Source organism: Poecilia reticulata, chromosome 21, assembly GCF_904066995.2.
Source record: "Poecilia reticulata chromosome 21, P_reticulata-male-v2, whole genome shotgun sequence".
In the NCBI taxonomy this organism is placed as follows: Eukaryota; Metazoa; Chordata; class Actinopteri; order Cyprinodontiformes; family Poeciliidae; genus Poecilia; species Poecilia reticulata.
This window is the reverse complement of record NC_088850.1, coordinates 9,020,315-9,038,685: the sequence shown is the minus strand read 5'-3', so window position 1 is coordinate 9,038,685 and position 18,371 is coordinate 9,020,315. Positions and strand designations below refer to the sequence as shown.

At 40.9% G+C, this 18,371-nt stretch overlaps 1 protein-coding gene across 1 annotated transcript; it reads right to left on the bottom strand.

Moving 5' to 3' along the window:
- Window positions 1-14,195: 14,195 nt before the first annotated feature.
- On the bottom strand, window positions 14,196-17,954 carry LOC103457450 (voltage-gated potassium channel regulatory subunit KCNF1-like). Its single transcript, XM_008397584.3, has one exon. The coding sequence runs from the start codon at window positions 17,666-17,668 to the stop codon at window positions 16,169-16,171; it is 1,500 nt and encodes a 499-aa protein (XP_008395806.1). The 5' UTR covers window positions 17,669-17,954; the 3' UTR covers window positions 14,196-16,168.
- Window positions 17,955-18,371: the final 417 nt, after the last annotated feature.

Sequence of the window (18,371 nt, the reverse complement as noted above, 5' to 3'; positions counted from 1 at the left end):
TCTTTAGTGAAGTTTTCTCGATCAGAGTTGCATGTGCAGAGACTGATGTGGTTCCAAATTCTTTGCAAAACTGTTCTGGCCTAGTTTGAGTGTCTGTGAGCAATTTTCAAGTCCTGGCACAAATTATCGATTAAATATCTTGTATTTTGTAAAATGAAGCTCTGGTTTTACGATTAGGGTTGTTGTCCTACAGGAATGTGAACTTCCTGTAGGATGCAAAAAAACATCTCAGTTGTTTTTTTTTGCATCCTCTGGAGGCTTACATAAAATTAAATTACGCAGAGGTCATTGACATTTGCTTCAAAAGGAATTAGTCACACTGAACTTCATTGAGCCGTGCCATTGTAAAAAGATCTAAACTAAAATGTTTGTTCAATTTTATTAGCAAATATTTTCAAAAATTGACGTATATGTTGCCTTCCGTTTACAGAATCGATCTGGTTGTAAAATAAAAGTATAAAAACTTCCCATTTATTCTATGCCTGCTAAAACCAACCTTCTGTTGAATAACTGAGTAATTGCAGCGTTCAAACACTGGAAATAAAAATACCGGACAGAAACGGACAGAAACTGCAATCAAATCCCACATTTTTATGGGTGAAGAATTGCGTGAAAATGAAAGCTTTTCTCTTGCAAGATTTGTGCAGCGCAGCCTTCACAGCAACAAATCTGTCTCAGTCGGCTGCATCACACATTGCTACATTGTTTCAGCGGTGCCCTTTTGTTTTTAATGATGTTCACTACGTGGGCGTGGGTGTGTGGGCAATAAAAATGGCCGAGTCTTGAAACTGACCTCTGCTGGATGTGTTTAAATATCTACTTCTTTCTTTTTTCTTTGGCTGTTTTCTTTATCGTGTTGTATTTGTGTGTACCATCGCTGTGCCCACACACTCTGGTCCTGGAGCCTCGATCGCACTGAGGTGTGCTGGGCTCTAATTTATAGTTCTTATAAAACATGAATCATGCCAGCATCTCTGGATGCTGGTACTTATGAAAATTAAACCTCGCTCATAGGTGTTCCCCAAAAGGCGGCGAACAGAACTGGAGACGTTTGATGTATGTCTTTCTTTATGTTTGCTTGAATTGCATCCTGAAGGTTAAAGGTGGAGGAAGTGGGCCGAATGGTTCGAATCCTAATTCTCTTTTATTAGAACCCCCTCGGGACTCGAGCATCTGTTTTGAGGAAAGTGAGTCTTCTCCTCTTTCCTTATAACTCCTGCTTCCTCTTAGGTGGGACATTTAATCTGTTTGTGCTTCTCCAAACCCCAAGGCTTGGACATATTTAAGTGGACAACACAGCGTTTCTTGGGGAAACGGCAATGATTAGTAGGTGTCGTGTTTTCTGGCTGGCATGCTGCCGTTTGGTGTTTACTACTGATGATTGAACAATAGTGAAAACTAAGAGGTCACAGATACGGTTTTCAGGCATTTTCTAGTTTCAAGTTGTAATAACGCAGATATTATTATATCTGATAGCTGCTCATTAGGATATATTAGACAATTTACGACACAACATTGATGCTGGCAGCTTTTTCTTTATTGATTATAGTCAGTATATCAGGTTTCCTCTCTGCAAAATGACAAATCATCAGTAAAATGAAACGCCTTTTCTAAAGCCAGAAATTTGGCTTTACTTATATTTAAACCAATTTTTGTCATGATTTTTTGGTCTGATCATTAGACCCAAATGTAGAGCAGACTTTAATGAAAAAAATAACTCAACTATAACTTACAAACAGGAACCAGGTGCATGGAGTATAATGCTGGATCAGTTGACTGGAGCTGCTCAAACTGCTGTATTTAACTTTTATAAACAGTATGGTTTTTATTTTTACTTTACATATTTGTTAAAACTATCACCATCAGCTTCCGATCAGAAACAACCAATCAGAGTCAGGAGGAAGGAGCAAGAATTCACCCTCGTTTAGATGCTGCTCAATGTGTTTATGGCGGAGAAGCAGCTTACAATTGCAGACAAATTATTTATCCTTCGTCTTTGGTTGCCATGCTAACTAGCCTGATCCTTCATGTTGGGCTCTGATGTGGAGAACTAGCTGTAGCCCATCAGAGAGAGCGACGGGGGAGAGGAGAGCAGCTTTACCACTGACTGACCCAACACATACCTCACATCCAGTGACATCCACTAAAATTTGCACAATGTTACTTAATGCGGCAACCTCAACTATAAATATTACTGAATAACACATAGCGCCTTGCAGAGTCTCAGTCTACACTGATGAAATTAGATTCAGTTTTTCTTCATTCTTCAAATAGCTTGACATGGGGGCTTAGAACTATTTCTTAACTAATTCAGATTATAACAACTCAACCACTAGAGGACACTCATGCACTGAGTGCAGAGCAAAAAAGGGATCTTTCGATACGCCAGCAAGGCGAAATAAGACACATTGTTACAGGAGCTTCTTTTATGTCACATCAAAAGTATATTAGATGTCAAAACATTGATTTATGTGAACAGAATATGTTAAAATTGAGGATGATGCAGCTTCTTGATGGAATATCACTGTTTGTGGTCAAATATTTTAAGCAACCTCTTGTGATTTTTAAAGCTTAGGCAAAAAGGGCTCTCACATTTGGGGTTATGGATGCCATCATGGACAGACATAACACACTAATTGGTCTAGGCAGCAAACTCTATGTACTTCATTTGATAACAGTTTAAAAGAAAATCCCCAAACTATAACATATATATAAAAAAAGAACACCTACAAGAATAAAAAGCCTTTTTTATCTGCTGCAGTGCCCATTTTTCTCTTCATCGTTGACATTTCTTTAGTCACACTAACCTTTTAACGTTCGTCTAAGTCTACAATAAGAAAAGAGGTTGTTAGACTCATTAAAAGCTTTTCTCCTGGTGGGTGAAAAAAGTCACACTGCTTCTGCTTTTAGAAATTTGAGGCTATTATCATGAAACTTAATGCCCTGTAAAACATTCCAGCGAAGCCTTTTATCAATCTTCAAAAAGCTTTTCGCCCACGCCTGCGAACACACACACACATACGCGCACACACGCACACACACACACACACACACACACACACACGTACAGGTTTATCCCACAGATTTTGCTGCTTGCACATCTAATCGATATATAGCTAAAGGTCAGCGTGGGGCGAGGGATGCGTGCTTTCAACGCATCTTCATTTATCATAATCTTTCAGAAATGTTCCAAATCTCATTCCCCGGCTCATAAATCTCCACTCCACATAACAACACACTTGAGGTAGACATGTGGTAATGCGTCTGTGCATTATCTTGTTATAGGCAAGGAGAACAGAGGTCACTTACCCCGCCTTATAACTCGTTCTTGTAAATGGCCGCTCCAGATCTCCAAGGAAATAGGCTATTAGCTGGCTTTCTGCTGATGGACGTTAAGCTTAATAGTTTACCACAAACTGCGGCCTTTTCCTGATGGAATAAACTGTTGTTGAAACCTGAGAGGCGAAATTCAAAGAGAGAGCTGTTTACAGTCCAGAACAAATATCTAGACATGCAATTTGCGACAACAATTGACTGCGGGTGCACATAATAACGATTTTCTTTTTTAAATGTAGAGAGAGCTTAAAGTGCTCATTTTATATCACAGACTCTTTCTCCTTGTCAATTTTCAGGATGAGAAGGTCAAAAGATAATGTCATCAAAGTATTGAAGAATATCTTTTACTACTAATTTGTACTACTACATAAGTAAAACTATACTGTTAATTTTACCTAGGGATATTGCCGGCTACACCATCCACCTCGGGGTTCAGCTTGGAAAAACTGTAAATCTCTTTGACTGAGGAGTTAAAAATGTCAGACTTTTTACTCCTTTTCAAGGTCCTTCTGTTCTCCCTGACTGGAGCTGCTTTTGTAAGTATATCCTCCTGTGGTGAGTGAAATAAGCCACGCTGAAATTTGTCCAAGGAATTCTTTCACTACTTTTCTTGTGCCACTTGATTGTCTTCCAAGCTGTGGCAGATTTACTTCCCCATTGGTTTTCACCTTTAATCAAATGCAGTGACCCCCAACACAAGAGACAAATGTTCCAAAGGATTTTATTGCCTCCAGGCACAAAGACAACGCAACATTTCATCGCCGTTTGACGTTTTGTATATCCACTGCGACTTGTTGAATCCGCTTCCGTAAATTGTCATGTCTGCTTGTACTTCTTTTTTCTTTTCTCTTTACATCTCAAGAGGCTTTCTGCAGTGTCTGTAACAGGACTTTCACCTGTTGTTGTTGTGCCTGGTGTAGAGTCACGCTGAGGTTCCGGGTAGCTACTGAAACATGTTCGCGGCATGTTCAGAAAGGTCAGGGCTACCAACGGATATCATGTGTCGTTAATACGCTGTGAGAGGAGGTCAGTACTGCTGTTTATGACGTCAAGCTTGAATCAAATTGGAAGGGAAAAAAAACAACTGCTGGAAGATTTCATAAACAACTTATGAAGGTTCAAGGTCAGGACAAGCTTCTGTGTGCCAAGTATGTCCTTACTTTAGCATGGAACAGGAAGTTCATCCGTCCATCCATCCACTATTGGGGTTGACAGGTAATTGAGGGAAATCCAGACATCCCTCTCCAAATGACAACACCTCAGCTGCTTTTGGGGGATCCCATGTCCAGGTCAATAGCTCCTCTAGTGGGTTCTTAGTCTCCCTCTTCTATTAGGACCTACTTGTTTAAACTCTAAAAGGAGGGGGTCCTTAACAAATGCCTGAACCATGTTAACTGAATCCTTTCAGTGTCGAGCACTTCAAGCTTCGACGAGTTACACCTCTGTCTCTAAGGCTGAGTCCAGAGAGAGGTAATTTCAGTCGCTTGTTCTCTTGATAATTAGGATTTTTAAAGGCAATCACAATTATAAGCAAGCAAATTTTTATTTAAAATAATTTTTACATAAATTTAGAACACCGGTAATTTATACAAAACTATTTGCTACCTTCCTGCAGCCTGCATCAATGTTTAATGATCCCATGTGTGCAGGATTATCCTTTTGATCAAACTCAAACCGGAGGGACGTGACAATGAAACTCAGTCAAATGTGACGGTTCCTGCTGTTAAGTCCCAACAAGAACGCAAACAAATGCACGTCCTACAGAGACCGCATGCAACAAGTTTCTGTGAAAATGTACTTGTTCATTTCATGAAATTATTTTTTTCCATAGCAAGTGACCTAATTTCACAACTCCTATTTTTGCATGCAGTTCCTCTCCTCTCTTATGTAACTCTTAATGTGAGGAGTTGATGCAAGAATCAGTCTCCTGAGCTGAGAGGGCTTCATTTATTATGAGACGAATATAGCACAGTCGCATCTAGTTTTAAAACATTTCTCCACATTAGCTCAAGTAGTTATAAGCCCGAGGCTGCACATTTCCATATTGCCAACTGTTATATTTTCACACATTAAAAAAATGCATGTGTGAACTCTCTTGTGAGAGAGACGAGTCTCAGGACAAGTGACTGAGGTAAATCTGATTTTTATATAATGCAAGCCTAAACTATTCATGATTTTTGAATCAGGACAATGATCTACTTCATCAAAGTATTTTGTCTTTGAAGAACAGGGGTCATAAGTGTACATATCAGTTCCATCAGGTTTGGTCTCGGAAGACCAGCTTCAGTAATTGAATGTCCTTTTAAAAAAAAAAAATGAAGTGGCGCAGGGCCATTACTGCATGGAAGATTAATTAAAATATGCCCTCTGTAGCTGTTTTTAAAGTCTTTTAGTGAAGGGCAAACACCTCGACATAAACACCAGACAGCTGTTTTAGCTCCTCACAATACAAGCTGTACAAAGCTGGAAAGCCCTGCCTTTCATGCTACTGTTTATAGCGCTAATTAAATCCATTTGCTAAGAAAACCCACCAAAGGACGGATTGATTTTCAAATAAACTCAAGCGGCTTTAACCACCTTTGGCTTTGTACAAAGTTATTTGAAGCGACCTGTCCTCGCAAGGCTTGATCAAAGGAGCTCTGCACAATGGCAATGCATAGAACACAAAACACAAGACTGACGAGTCAAACCCTAAGCGACGCACCGAAAAGAGAGGAACAACGAGAATAAATATTTAAAGGTCCTGAATTTTAAATCAAACGTGGCGTATGCATACTTGCTGGATTGGAGTTTGGTTTATTTCCAGAGGACTCTGCCATGTCAGCCAAGTGAAATGGAATGCAAAGCAGAGATTACACGTTAATATGAAGCCAATAGTGAGTTGAATTAAAATGGTTTTTACTTTATTTCTCCAATTTCTCTTTCAAAGGGACCATTTTGTTGAGGGAAAAGATAAAAAAAATACCCACTGGGAATTTCTGCCGATGACAGGAGGAGCTGGGAATTAAGAATAACTAGATCAAACTCTGGAGGACTCTTCATCTTCTCATTGTTAATGCAGACGGTTTCCAGACTGTTCGGTTCAGATCAAGGTCTGACTTTTAACTGTCTGTTCCCCAGAAACATTCTTGTCCTTTGGAGGAATCACAGTCGATCCCGAGGCAGCTATAATTTATAATCTCTTCAGTGAGCTCTGGGTTCAGGGTCTTCATACGGTGCCTTGCAAAACTAATCATACCCCTTGATTTTTTACATGTTGACACATTATAACCACAAACATGAACATTTTGGGAGTTTGCATTGTGAAGAGAAAAGAGAAGGTTTTGAAATTAAAAATCTGAAACGTGACACGCACATGCACTTTGACTTGTCGTTGATGACTTTTGACCTGCACGCAAATCAAGGTGTGTATTGAGGAGCTAATATTGCACATCTATTCAAACCCACTACCTCCACGGTGAAGCATGGTGGTGGCAGTATCATGCTGTGGGGACTTAACAGTGACATAGAGGCTTTTTCAGATCAAGGCAAAGTTAATACGAAGTTTTTGTAATAATGAAGGGAAAAATTATATTTATTTTAAATGTAAAAATCTAAATTTTTTAATTTGTATTTTCACGACAAGCTACATTCACCAAAAGGCACGTAAAGTATTAAAATGTTTCTGAATAGATTAGCTCCGAGCCTCCATAAGCCCCCCCAACATGAAGTGTAATAAGGTTCCATTAGTATGAGAAAGCTATTACATTTTCAATATTTCATTTTTATAGTTATTCAATGTACGAAATAAAACTAATATAATCATGAACAATAAGCTGTAACGATTATTTAAAGACCCCGATTGTGCATGTGAAATGAAAACAAATCCTTCCATGTTAGACTTGATAAACAATAATTTACAAAACCGATTAAATACCACAGAAGAGGATAACAGATTAAACTAATTAGTTCATAACAGCCACATTGCTACCAGTGATTTGGTTTACATGCATCAGAAGAAACGTTCTGGTGTGAATCTACTCAGCTTTCACTTGTCATTATCAGCAGAGAACAGGTGTCGTTGAGCGTGTGGATGTTTTCACAGTGATAAGACCACATCACCTCCTTGAGACTCACCAGCATTCACTGTGATGGCCCAGAGGCACTCAGCTTCTTTTTCATGTAGAAAAAAAAAAATCCCCACAAAAGCGGTTAACAACCAGAACAAATGAGACCATAACTTCCCCAGCAAACCTCGGGATACCGAGACTAGACTCGGACCAAGTGCAACTCCTGACATTATCCTTCTTTGCTTTCTGCATTACATGTTTCCTAGCAGCATTAATGTAAATTACCATGTAATAAAAAAACCGACAATATGATACACTACCACTGGAATATTCTCAGTGCGCTCCTAAGTATTACTCAAAGTGTCTACATGTTGAATTTAACCGTTCTCAAGGCCACATTCGGCTCCCTGCGTAACTGAGTTATTGCCTAAAATGAAAAGTACATCCGAGAGTAACTCTGTATGCAAATCATTCTCACATAGAAAGTTGTATCTATCATTCAGTTTTATTGGCTCCATTATAAATCCAAGTAAGTTATGAACTTTTCCAAAAAAAAAAAAAAAAGTTAACTCTGCTAACTAACATTGGTCTGTCGGCCTTGCAAAAGTACTCCTTCAAATTGACATATTTTCACATTAGAAGCAAAAACCTTAACACATTCAAATAAATTTAGTTATTTGCTTGTGGTTGAGCAAGAAAAAGTTGAGCGCAAATGTAATCTGTATGTGTGGTTTGCATTTGCCTTTCCCGCCCCCTCATTTTGATACCCTTAAAAAAAAATCCAAGTGCAAAATACAGTAGTTAACTAAGCTTATTAAAAGTAGGTCAAGAAGTTCAATGACAAGGCAATTTCTCACAGTGGATTTAACTCAGGGGTATCAGATAAAAGGGGCTGAACACATATCCATGCCAAATGGTTTTTATTTGTCATAAAAATGGAAAAACATATATATTCCTTCCTCTGTTATGCATTATTTTGGGCTGATCATCTAAAATCCCAATGAAATTCATTGAACCTTCTTTTGTGGTTTGGCAAAATGTGCAAAAGTCAAACGGGCATGAACCATTAGGCAAGGATCAATTTATTACATCTCGTTTGTTGCGATGTTTAATCCTGCAGAACAACATCTTGAATTATAAGTAGTAAGGGATCCAAAATATTAGAGCTGCCACCGGCAGATGCATTAGGTTAAATAAATTTCATGCATTTTTCATCTGCGCATCTGAAACCCCACAGGCAGATAAGCGGAAGATTTTCCAAGAGAACGTTCTGAAAGGTAGGAGCTCTAAAATTGATCGGGTTAAAGGCGACGAGAGAAATGTGAATCCACTCTGGAGAGACGTGTTTTTCTGGGTTAGGTGCATCTCCTCCTACCGCTTCACAGAAGGTCATATTTAATCTGTGTAATTATTTTCAGGCAATTTTGATGCAGGTCGCCTTCTGAATTGAAGTGCTCCGGGGCGCACCTACGCAGCATTTAAAACACTCCTTGTTAAAGCAACATCTCCCGGAATATGATTTTCTTTTTTTTTTTTTGTCGTCTTCAGAATCTGACATCAGGGAGATTACCTTTTCCCTCTCCGGCAGCTGTAAATATCTCTTGAATGAAGAAATGTCTCAGAGAGGCAGGCTGCTAAGCCATGGCATTTTGCACATGCATTCTTACTCCAGCAGGATATAAATGCAGGTTTTTCTCTCTTGTCGATATGATAATATTCAAGTTTGTTGAAATAAACCGGTGAGATGAATCTTTTCCCTACGACAAAAAAAAAAAAAAAGAGCACCACTCTCTGCAACATGATTTGTCTGAGTTTGTCTGTGTCGGTTCATTTGTGCACAGGGGTTTCCCTATTTTTAGAAGGGGAACAGGTGTTGACAATCTCCCCCTACTAAAAGGTCGAGGGAGAAGGGAAGAGGGAGACAAGTCTGTGCTTCCGCGCTGTCATCGAAACTGTTGGGTGACACTCAAAGCCGGCCACGTCAACACTCAACAATCAGCCCCGAGGCTCGACTGGACATAACGTGACATTTCAGGAATCGCACTGATTTCCTGAAAGCCGACCAACACCAGCTCTCCTGGTGACATCCACCCCCCCCCCCCCCCATCTGCTTGGAGCGCACAGTAAATCTGCTCTGAAAGCGTACAAAAGGTTCGGTCTGGGTGTTTGTGTGCAGAATCATACGGGCTTGACGCGAGGCGGTAACGCGGGATTGTTCCCACGGCGGCGTCGCACCGAGCAAACATGACATGCATGCTCTGCAGAGGTCTGCTATCGGCCTTCTCTGCATGCAGCTGTTGATGAAAATCTGAGGCGGGCTAATGTAAACACTGTGACAGTAAAAACTAAAATAGACGTTTAAAGCAGGGAGTCAGGAACCCATTGTGAGCTATGAAAAATCCGGGGGATCGGAATAATTCTGTGTATTTTTGCTGGACTTATTGCAAGATATAACAATAATAGTAATATAATTGTTATATCGTGTTATATAACAGTCCTTGTGTTATTGTTTGCTTCTTAAACTGCCTTTTTAGGACCACGTGTATAATTTCACGCTGAAAAAAATGATGTAAACCTTTAAGTTGAGCAAACTTATTCGCTTACTCAACTCACATTGAGAAATTATTGCTTATGATTTTATTTTTTTATCACAAAACCTTGAAAAGTATATGCAGCTCATCTCTTTTTGGACTTGTGCAACATTTTTATGTTACTCATAAGCACTCTGAACTGTTGCTGAAAATGTACTTTATAGATAAAATGACCTTTACCTCATTGTTAACTGTTAGAGAAAGGTGGAAAACATAGTGAAAACTCTCAGTTCAATGTTCTGATTATTATGTTTGGAGTCATGTGTTTTATATTTAACTTTGTTTTTATGGCACTTACTTGTGTTTAGTTAGTTTCCCCATTTCCTGCATAGTCAGTTGATGTAATTTCCAAAGCCTTTGTTCACTCCAGCTTCATGCTGCCACAATCTATTGTTATTCGCTAAGCCTGTTTGGCTTTCCAGTATTTTCCTCCCTTCAGTATAAACCACCTTATTTCAGTCAGTCTTTTCCAGATGTTCCTGTTTTTCACCCATTCTTTAGCTCATTGTCGGTGTAAAACTGAAACCTTTAAGCCTCGCGCACACTCTTGTACGATTCTAATAATTCATACAGCACTTGAACGTCTCACTGTGTGAGCTCGATATGACAGCAACTTTCGTGACACTCCACAACAGAAGATGTCAATCAGTATGACTTGTTGCCTCAGCAGAATGTTATCTGACAGATCTAACAGACATATCAGTCCTTCGATTAATCTGACAGCAGGTTACAAGTGTTGACGTGCTTATTATTAGAGTCGGATGCTGAAAACAGGGAAAGAGGAAGGAGGCAGACAGCAGTGGGAGCTCCTGTGGCTGGCCAAGAGAGCACAAGAATCTACACTTCCGCAGCAGCAGTCCTGAACGATTTTCCCAGAAATTACCGCTGTAAGGTCATTTTAGGGAACATATTTGTCTCAGGCTGTCTTTGGCTGTGGGTCTCTCACTCTGATGGACATCATCATTGGATCAAGCTCACAACTAGATGTTTTCTTTCACTTTTAGATATTTTTGCCAAGACAGCTGACAATTAAAGTCAGATGAGACCAAGGCTGAGCTTTATGGCAACAAGCACATAGTTTTGTTTTACGTGAATCAAGCAATAAATTTGTGGACAAGCTCCTCGGCCAATGTTAAGCATGGTAGAGGAAAACTGTGCAACTGTGGGCCTTGGGAACATTATAATCACATGGCATCGTTTGCTATTTGAAACACTGAGACATTTTTAATGTATTCTCCAACCTTGTGAAGTTCAATAGGGGACAAAGAAGTGGTGTCATGGCAGGTACAGGGTTGCAAGAAGTAATAACAGCCAAAGTGGGAATAATTATGGCACAAGTGACTTTATTAAAAACAATTATTTACTGGCATGGCAGTTTTACCCATTGTGAGGAAAAGTATCACATTAAAGGTCAGAATATAATAAAGTAATTCAGAAAAGGGACCATATAGACTCCATTAATGCCAACAGAGATGCTAAAAAAATTATTGGAGTCTCTTCTAGATTTTAGTTTAGACAAGCTTCATTTTAAATCAACTGTTTCTAAGAGGAAAGCAGTTGGTTGGTTAAGTTAATATATCTGTTTTTTGGTGAGGGGATAATGAGCATTTTTATCTGTTGTTGCTTGTCTCAAACACCCACAGAATGCAACAAATGAGCAACATGTAGGTGTTCAAACTTGTGAATAGCTGGCAGATCACGGCAGGTCACTGCAGAGCACATCACACGTGACAGCAAGTGTAAAGACGAAACAGGGCTGGATTTGGGTGAGTGCAATCATTTGTCTGCCGATGTGGGTAGGCGGCGGACAGGAGAGGAATGATGTTTGGACACACATGCGATTGTGGATCTAAATTTGAACTTGACGGTACACGTGTGTGTGTGTTTGCATGTGCATCTGCTGTGAGGGGAGCATTGTGCCGTTACACAATGGATGCTTTTCACATTCCTCCCTTCACCTGTCAGCGCCAACAAAGGCCCTCTTCTCTGGCTTTGACATGTGTGAATCTGCTGCTGGCCAGAGGAGATAGCTGTGGAGTAAAAGATGTGAGTGGGTGGACAGTCTGAACAGTCCCCTTCCCTCCTGGCCACCTTCATGTTCTCGCTTTCAGGCTGCAGAACGGAAGACTTAGAGCTCAGTTGAGAACATCACCGAGGAGGAGGTGGTGGAGAAGTTTCTCTTTTCCAAACTGACATGTTGTAGAAGTGACATATTCACAAACCTCGTCACTGGGAGAGCAGCAGTGTCCTGCATCTTATGCTCTAAATAATAATAAATTGATCTTAAATATGTTATCTACTTTAGTTGGAGGCTTGGGGGGGGTTTCACGTTGTCATGTATGTGCCAGTGATGCTACATTTAAGGCAGTGATTTTTCTCGAAGAAGCTAAAGTTATTTTAATGTAATTCTTGTCAAGAAATAATTATGCAACTGAATGCATTAGACCACGGATAAAATAAAGTCAAGAAAGCTAAGATCAGCGATGGATGGATGGATGGATGGATGGATGGATGGATGGATGGATGGATGGATGGATGGATGGATAGATAGATAGATAGATAGATAGATAGATAGATAGATAGATAGATAGATAGATAGATAGATAGATAGATAGATAGATAGATAGATAGATAGATAGATAGATAGATAGATAGATAGATAGATAGATAGATAGATAGATAGATAGATAGATAGATAGATAGATAGATAGATAGATAGATAGATAGATAGATAACACACAGACATATATACATTATTTTTGTATATTTTTACAGAAACGTACATATATAAGCCGCATTGGGCTATAAGCCACAGCAGAGGGCTGCGTCCTTAATAAATCCAGCAGCAGATTTATTAAGGATGGATTCGTTCACGCCGACCTTACGTGAACGGCTATCGATCTGTACTTCCACATTGATAGCCTTCAACTTAAAAGCGGCATCATATGAACTTCTTCGTGTTGTTTCCATGATGAGGGGATATGAGTTTGAAAACATTTCTCCGTCGTGCCTACTGCTAGCAAATGCTTGTTCTAGATCAGGGGTGCCCAAAGTCGGTCCTCGAGGGCCGGCATCCTGCATGTTTTAGTTCTCTCCCTGGTTTAACACACCTGGCTTAAATGATGGCTCATTAGAGGCCTATGAAGAACATTGACATACTGAACAAGTTGTTACTACCACCAGGGAGAGAACTAAACCATGCAGGATGCCGGCCCTCGAGGACCAACTTTGGGCACCCCTGTTCTAGATGAACTTTCTACTTTGATTTCCAATTTTAACTTCCCATGAGTCACTTCCTGCTAAAGATTCCCCTGGCGGTTGAAGAAAAATTCACAGAAAACCGCACCGGGTTATAAGCTGCATGATTCAAAGTGTGGGGAAAAAAGTAGCGGCTTGTAGTCCAAAAAACACGATACATTATGACATTGAAAGATGCACTAATGTCTAATCTTTCTTGAATTAACAATTGTTTTAAAAAAAACAACAAAAAAAACATTTTTATTTGCATTTTCTTTAAGAAAATTGATGGCAATCCCACTAAAAATGTTAAGCAGTGTTATTGTGCCATTTTTGTGCACACATATTGATCATGTCAGTGTATCAATTCTTGATAAGATTTCATATAGCTTCAACTATGTGCATATATTTCTTTGTTTATAGGAATCTTTTTTTTTTTGTGATTCACCAGTCAAATAGTCACTGAAACTAACCAATGTTTCCTGTTTTGACATACTGACTAGTAATTCACTGGGCAACCACTGAATAAAATGTTCTTAATGTAAAAAAGAAAATAGTTTACCAGCACATATTCATGAACTTACTCCAAATTCAGCTGCTTTAAAAAAAAAATCAACTCATCAGTCTACCTACAATCAGGCCTCTTAAGTCCTCATCGATTGCTTTTTTTCTCTTCTTCTTCTTTCTGCTCATGCTTCCTGTGGAAAGATTGTTCATTTAATGATTTAATGACCCTAATGTCACAAAAGAAAACTCTGCAAAGATGTACAGTCTTTGCTTGAATCATGCAGTGACATGTCGGGCATTGCAGTATCCCTGCTGTGCCAGCTAACTGTTAACTGACTGTTCTATTTGTGTGGCAAAGTCAACATCATTCAGACTTGTCAGTGTAGGAGTTGAGGCATTTCAAAACTGTGAAATATTTCCTTTTAAAAATGGCACCTGTCAGGATAATTTCGAAATCTGGGGCATGAAGCGTAAAAATGCTGCATTCAACTTTAATCACAATAAAATACATATTCCACACAGCTCCTCATTTTTTTTTCATGTTTCTTTTTACTGATGATTTTGTTGGAGCACAGTCATGTGGTTTGGGATATCTCCACCTCCCGATTTTTGCTTCTTTCATCAGCAGAAAGACGGCAACATGGAACGAACCCTGGAGGAAGAGGAACATTCGAAGCCCCTAAAACCTGCTTAACAAAAAGTCAGGTAAATGACGCAGCTGCTGCAAAAACTCTTGTGCGTTTTTCATCTGATTTCACCCTACACTGACACAGAAACAATAATCACGCTGATGTAAATCACGGGTGATAAACAACATTTAAGAGTCCTTGAGGGTTTGCATCTCCGGATCCATGCTTCCAGCAACTCCAGTGAAAATGTACAAAATTAAATCACAAGCTCACAGTACAATCTGATTTTTTTTTGTTATGCTTATACAGCTATCATGAATGTATTTGACTTTTTTTTTATTTTCTCCTTAAACAAGCTGCCGCACATGAAAAAAAAGCTACAGACCAATCTACAGTGTAAGTGAAATTTAGTTGTATGGGAGTGCTAAATCACAGCCAGTATGTGTTTGTGGATTCTGCTCAGACTTGATGGCTACTGTAGTAGGTGGGTGTGAGCTCACAATGTGCTTCATGTATGGGTCCAACTTGGGTTTACTAGACGAACCTCATTTCAGCAAAACCAGAAGGAGATCCTAAAATTGTCCTTGTGGGGTCTCACTTGGGCATTAAGAAAATACATTCAAAATAGATGAAGTGGATGAATATGGGTAATTTTTGTACCCGGATTTGAGTTGTATCAAATAAGTGCAAACATACAACATATAACCTGCATACATTCCCATGTAGGGCCTATTTTCAACCCTTGTCCTATCAAAATGGCCCCCATTTCTTAAATATTGGCACTCATGACATGACTAAAAGAGAAAAACTGACTGCTGGAACAGAACAGCTAAACAAACATAAACCCACTGCTATCTATCAAAGGACTGACATATAGGCAAATAACATGGGGGCATTTAGCACAGCTGAGGTCCATTTTAAATCTCATGTCTTACTTGCATTATGTGTAAATGTTAACTTTGATAAGATGCATAAAGCGGCTTTTCAACGAAAAACCTTTAAATAGGGACTTACTGAAAAAGGGAAAGTACAAATACAGTTACATTTTCTTTTCACAGTGAATCAACTGGAACTGAGCAAAAGCTTCAATATTTCCAACCCTTTTGGGCCACATATGTAAACGGTAGCTGGCATAAGATGCTGGCATAGGGAAAACCTTTCAGGAAACATGGATTCCCTGCAATAGGCAAAGTACAGGCAAATAACATGGGGCAATTATTCAAGCTGCAGCAAAACACATGTGGGGAATATTTTCAACCAATTTCCTATACCCTTATGCATACATGCATAATGAGTCCAATGTGTAAATGTTTACTTTCATAACATACCAACATGAAAACAAATGTAACAATACCACACAGCAAAAACAGATTTACTTTGAAAAGGCCTTGTAAATATTACTTTTCCCTACACGTTTGGTCCCATATGGAAATTTTTGCTGCCTGGACAGAAAAAACGGCCAGAACCCCTCAGTGGCAAATAATGTAGTCATTGAGCCTAATGTGACCTGCATACTTACTGGGACCCCCTTTATCAGGTAATTTTCTAACTATTTGGGCAGCATATGTAAATGTTGGCAGAAGTAAGATGCCTATATGGCTGTTCAAATTGAGGCCATGTGCAAATCTGGGTTCACTGTGAGTTTATTAACTCCAAAGCTAAAGCATTTTTCTGTATAACCTTATTTTGAGAGCGAGGATATTTTAAAATCCTTAACCATTCTCCCTTACATATATAGCACTTAGAAAAAAATAGCTATTAGATCATCTTGTGGATGCCTTTTTCTTATCAGATAAGACAGTTTTTTTTTTTGCCAAATTCATGAGATGAAATATTCTGAGGCCTCTGCTGTGCTCTCAAAGCTAGTCTCCATGCTGGGGGTCTGCATACTCGGCCCTCCCCTGGTGTCCTTCAGCAGAGGTAGGAACGTATCGCTGTGACAGGAGCTCATGGAGGAGTCCCAAACCCGGGTACCGCAAACATGTTCATGGTGCTCGGTTGCAGCCCTCAGTTCGCCTTCAGTGGAGCGCAGCGCCATCAGTTCAATCTCATGCTTGGCTGCGGTCTCCAGCACCTGTTGCTTGTTGTAAAACAGCACAAAGTTGTTAATGATGGGGTGTATGGGCAGCGCTATGGCGATGACCCCGCACAGAAAGCTGATGGCCGCGTTACACCGGCCTAAAGTGGTCTTAGGGTACACGTCCCCGTAGCCCACAGTGGTCATGGTGATCACAGCCCACCAGAACGACTGCGGGATGCTGGTAAACAGCGTGTCCGGGTGGTTCTGCTCCATGGTGTAGCCCAGCGCTGAGAAGAGGAACACCCCCACCCCCATGTACATGAGGAGCAGACCCAGCTCTTTCAGGCTGCTCTTCAGCGCAGATGTGAGCGTCTGGAGACCGGATGAATGGCGCGCCAGCTTGAAGATGCGCGCGATGCGCATTATGCGCAGAGCCTGCACCGCCTGCTGCACGTTGGCCAGCTCCATCACTCCGGCGCCGAAGGAGGTCAGAATCAGCACCACGAAGAAGGGCATGATCGCCATGAAGTCGATGATGTTCATGAAGGACAGGACGAATTTGATCTTGTTTGGAGAGGAGATCAGACGCAGGAGGTATTCGATGGTGAACCAACCGATGCACACCGTCTCGATGACCTCCAGAGTCGGGTGCTCAGTGAGGTTGCCTTCGGAGTCCTCCACCTGAAGCTCCGGGATTGTCCCGACGCACATCACCACGGAGGAGACGAGGATGAAGATGAAAGAAAGTATGGCAATGACGTGCGCAGGCACTGAGGACTCCGGCTTCTCCATCAGCCTCCAGAGGGACGCCTGGAAGCGCTGGCAGCCTCCTGCCGACGGGTCTCCCTCTCTGTCCACCAAGATAGTTCTCACTCTCTCTGCGATCTCTGCAAGTTCCTCCTGAACCTCTTTAAGGTGGCTTTTGCAGCATTCATCCAGAAAATCTGCGCCGATTTTCCAGAAGTCCATCTCCTTCATGAAACAAATCGGGCAGATGCCCCTTTTCATGTGTACCTCTCCGTAATAATACAGCTCCACTATACACTTGAATGCCTCAGGGTCCCTGTCAAAATAAAATTCCCCGGTGTCTGGGTCATAATCGTCACACAAGGAGGATATCTCTTCGGGAGACTTCAGAGAACAGTCCACCAGCTCTGCCAGCCGAGTCTCCGGGAACCGATTCAACACGTCGCCATACAACACCTGTTTCACTCCGCCGATGTTCACCACGATCTCCGCCTCTTCACTCGCTTCGGAGCCGTTACAGTCCGCGTACCGACTTCTCTGGATTCCCCACATTATTCCGAAGATTGCTCCGCTTCAAAACTGAATGAGATCTTCACAGAAATGTCACCACCAGGCGCCCTGGCGCGCTTTATGTGGCCGCTAGATTCCTCTAAATTAAATATATATGTATGTATATATATATACATTAGTTATGAAAGATAAAATCTGTTTTCTTCGACCTGACTGCAGCATGAAGTCCTGTCAGTTCCATGCAGCCTTGTTTGGCAGTGAACAGTGCGCCTGTGCGCGCTGCAAAAGTTGGCATTGAAGTGCGCCTGTTGTGAATTCAGAGCGATTGAAATCCAAACTTCCGGCCGAGATTTCAAAAATAAAACACTCAAACGATAAGGGTTCTCTCCCTGCCAGCATGCCTAGGTGGGCCCCATGTGGGGGAAAGGAGGACTGACATATGGGTCCCATATGGGTTTGTCCGCGGGTTCCACGATGGCCCCACATGGGTTTGCCCATGTAGGGCCTACATGGGCCCTACATGGGCCCTAAATGGACAAACCCATGTGGGCCCACCACCATATAGGGCCCACGTTGGCTGTGGCCTACATGGGCAAACCAATGTGGGGCCATCGAGGAACCCTCGGACAAACCCATATGGGACCCATCTGGTCCGCCCTCCTTTTCCCCACATGGGGCCCACCTAGGCATGCTGGCTCTACTTGTGAAATTCAAAGTCATAAACCAAACTTTAAAGCCAAAATAC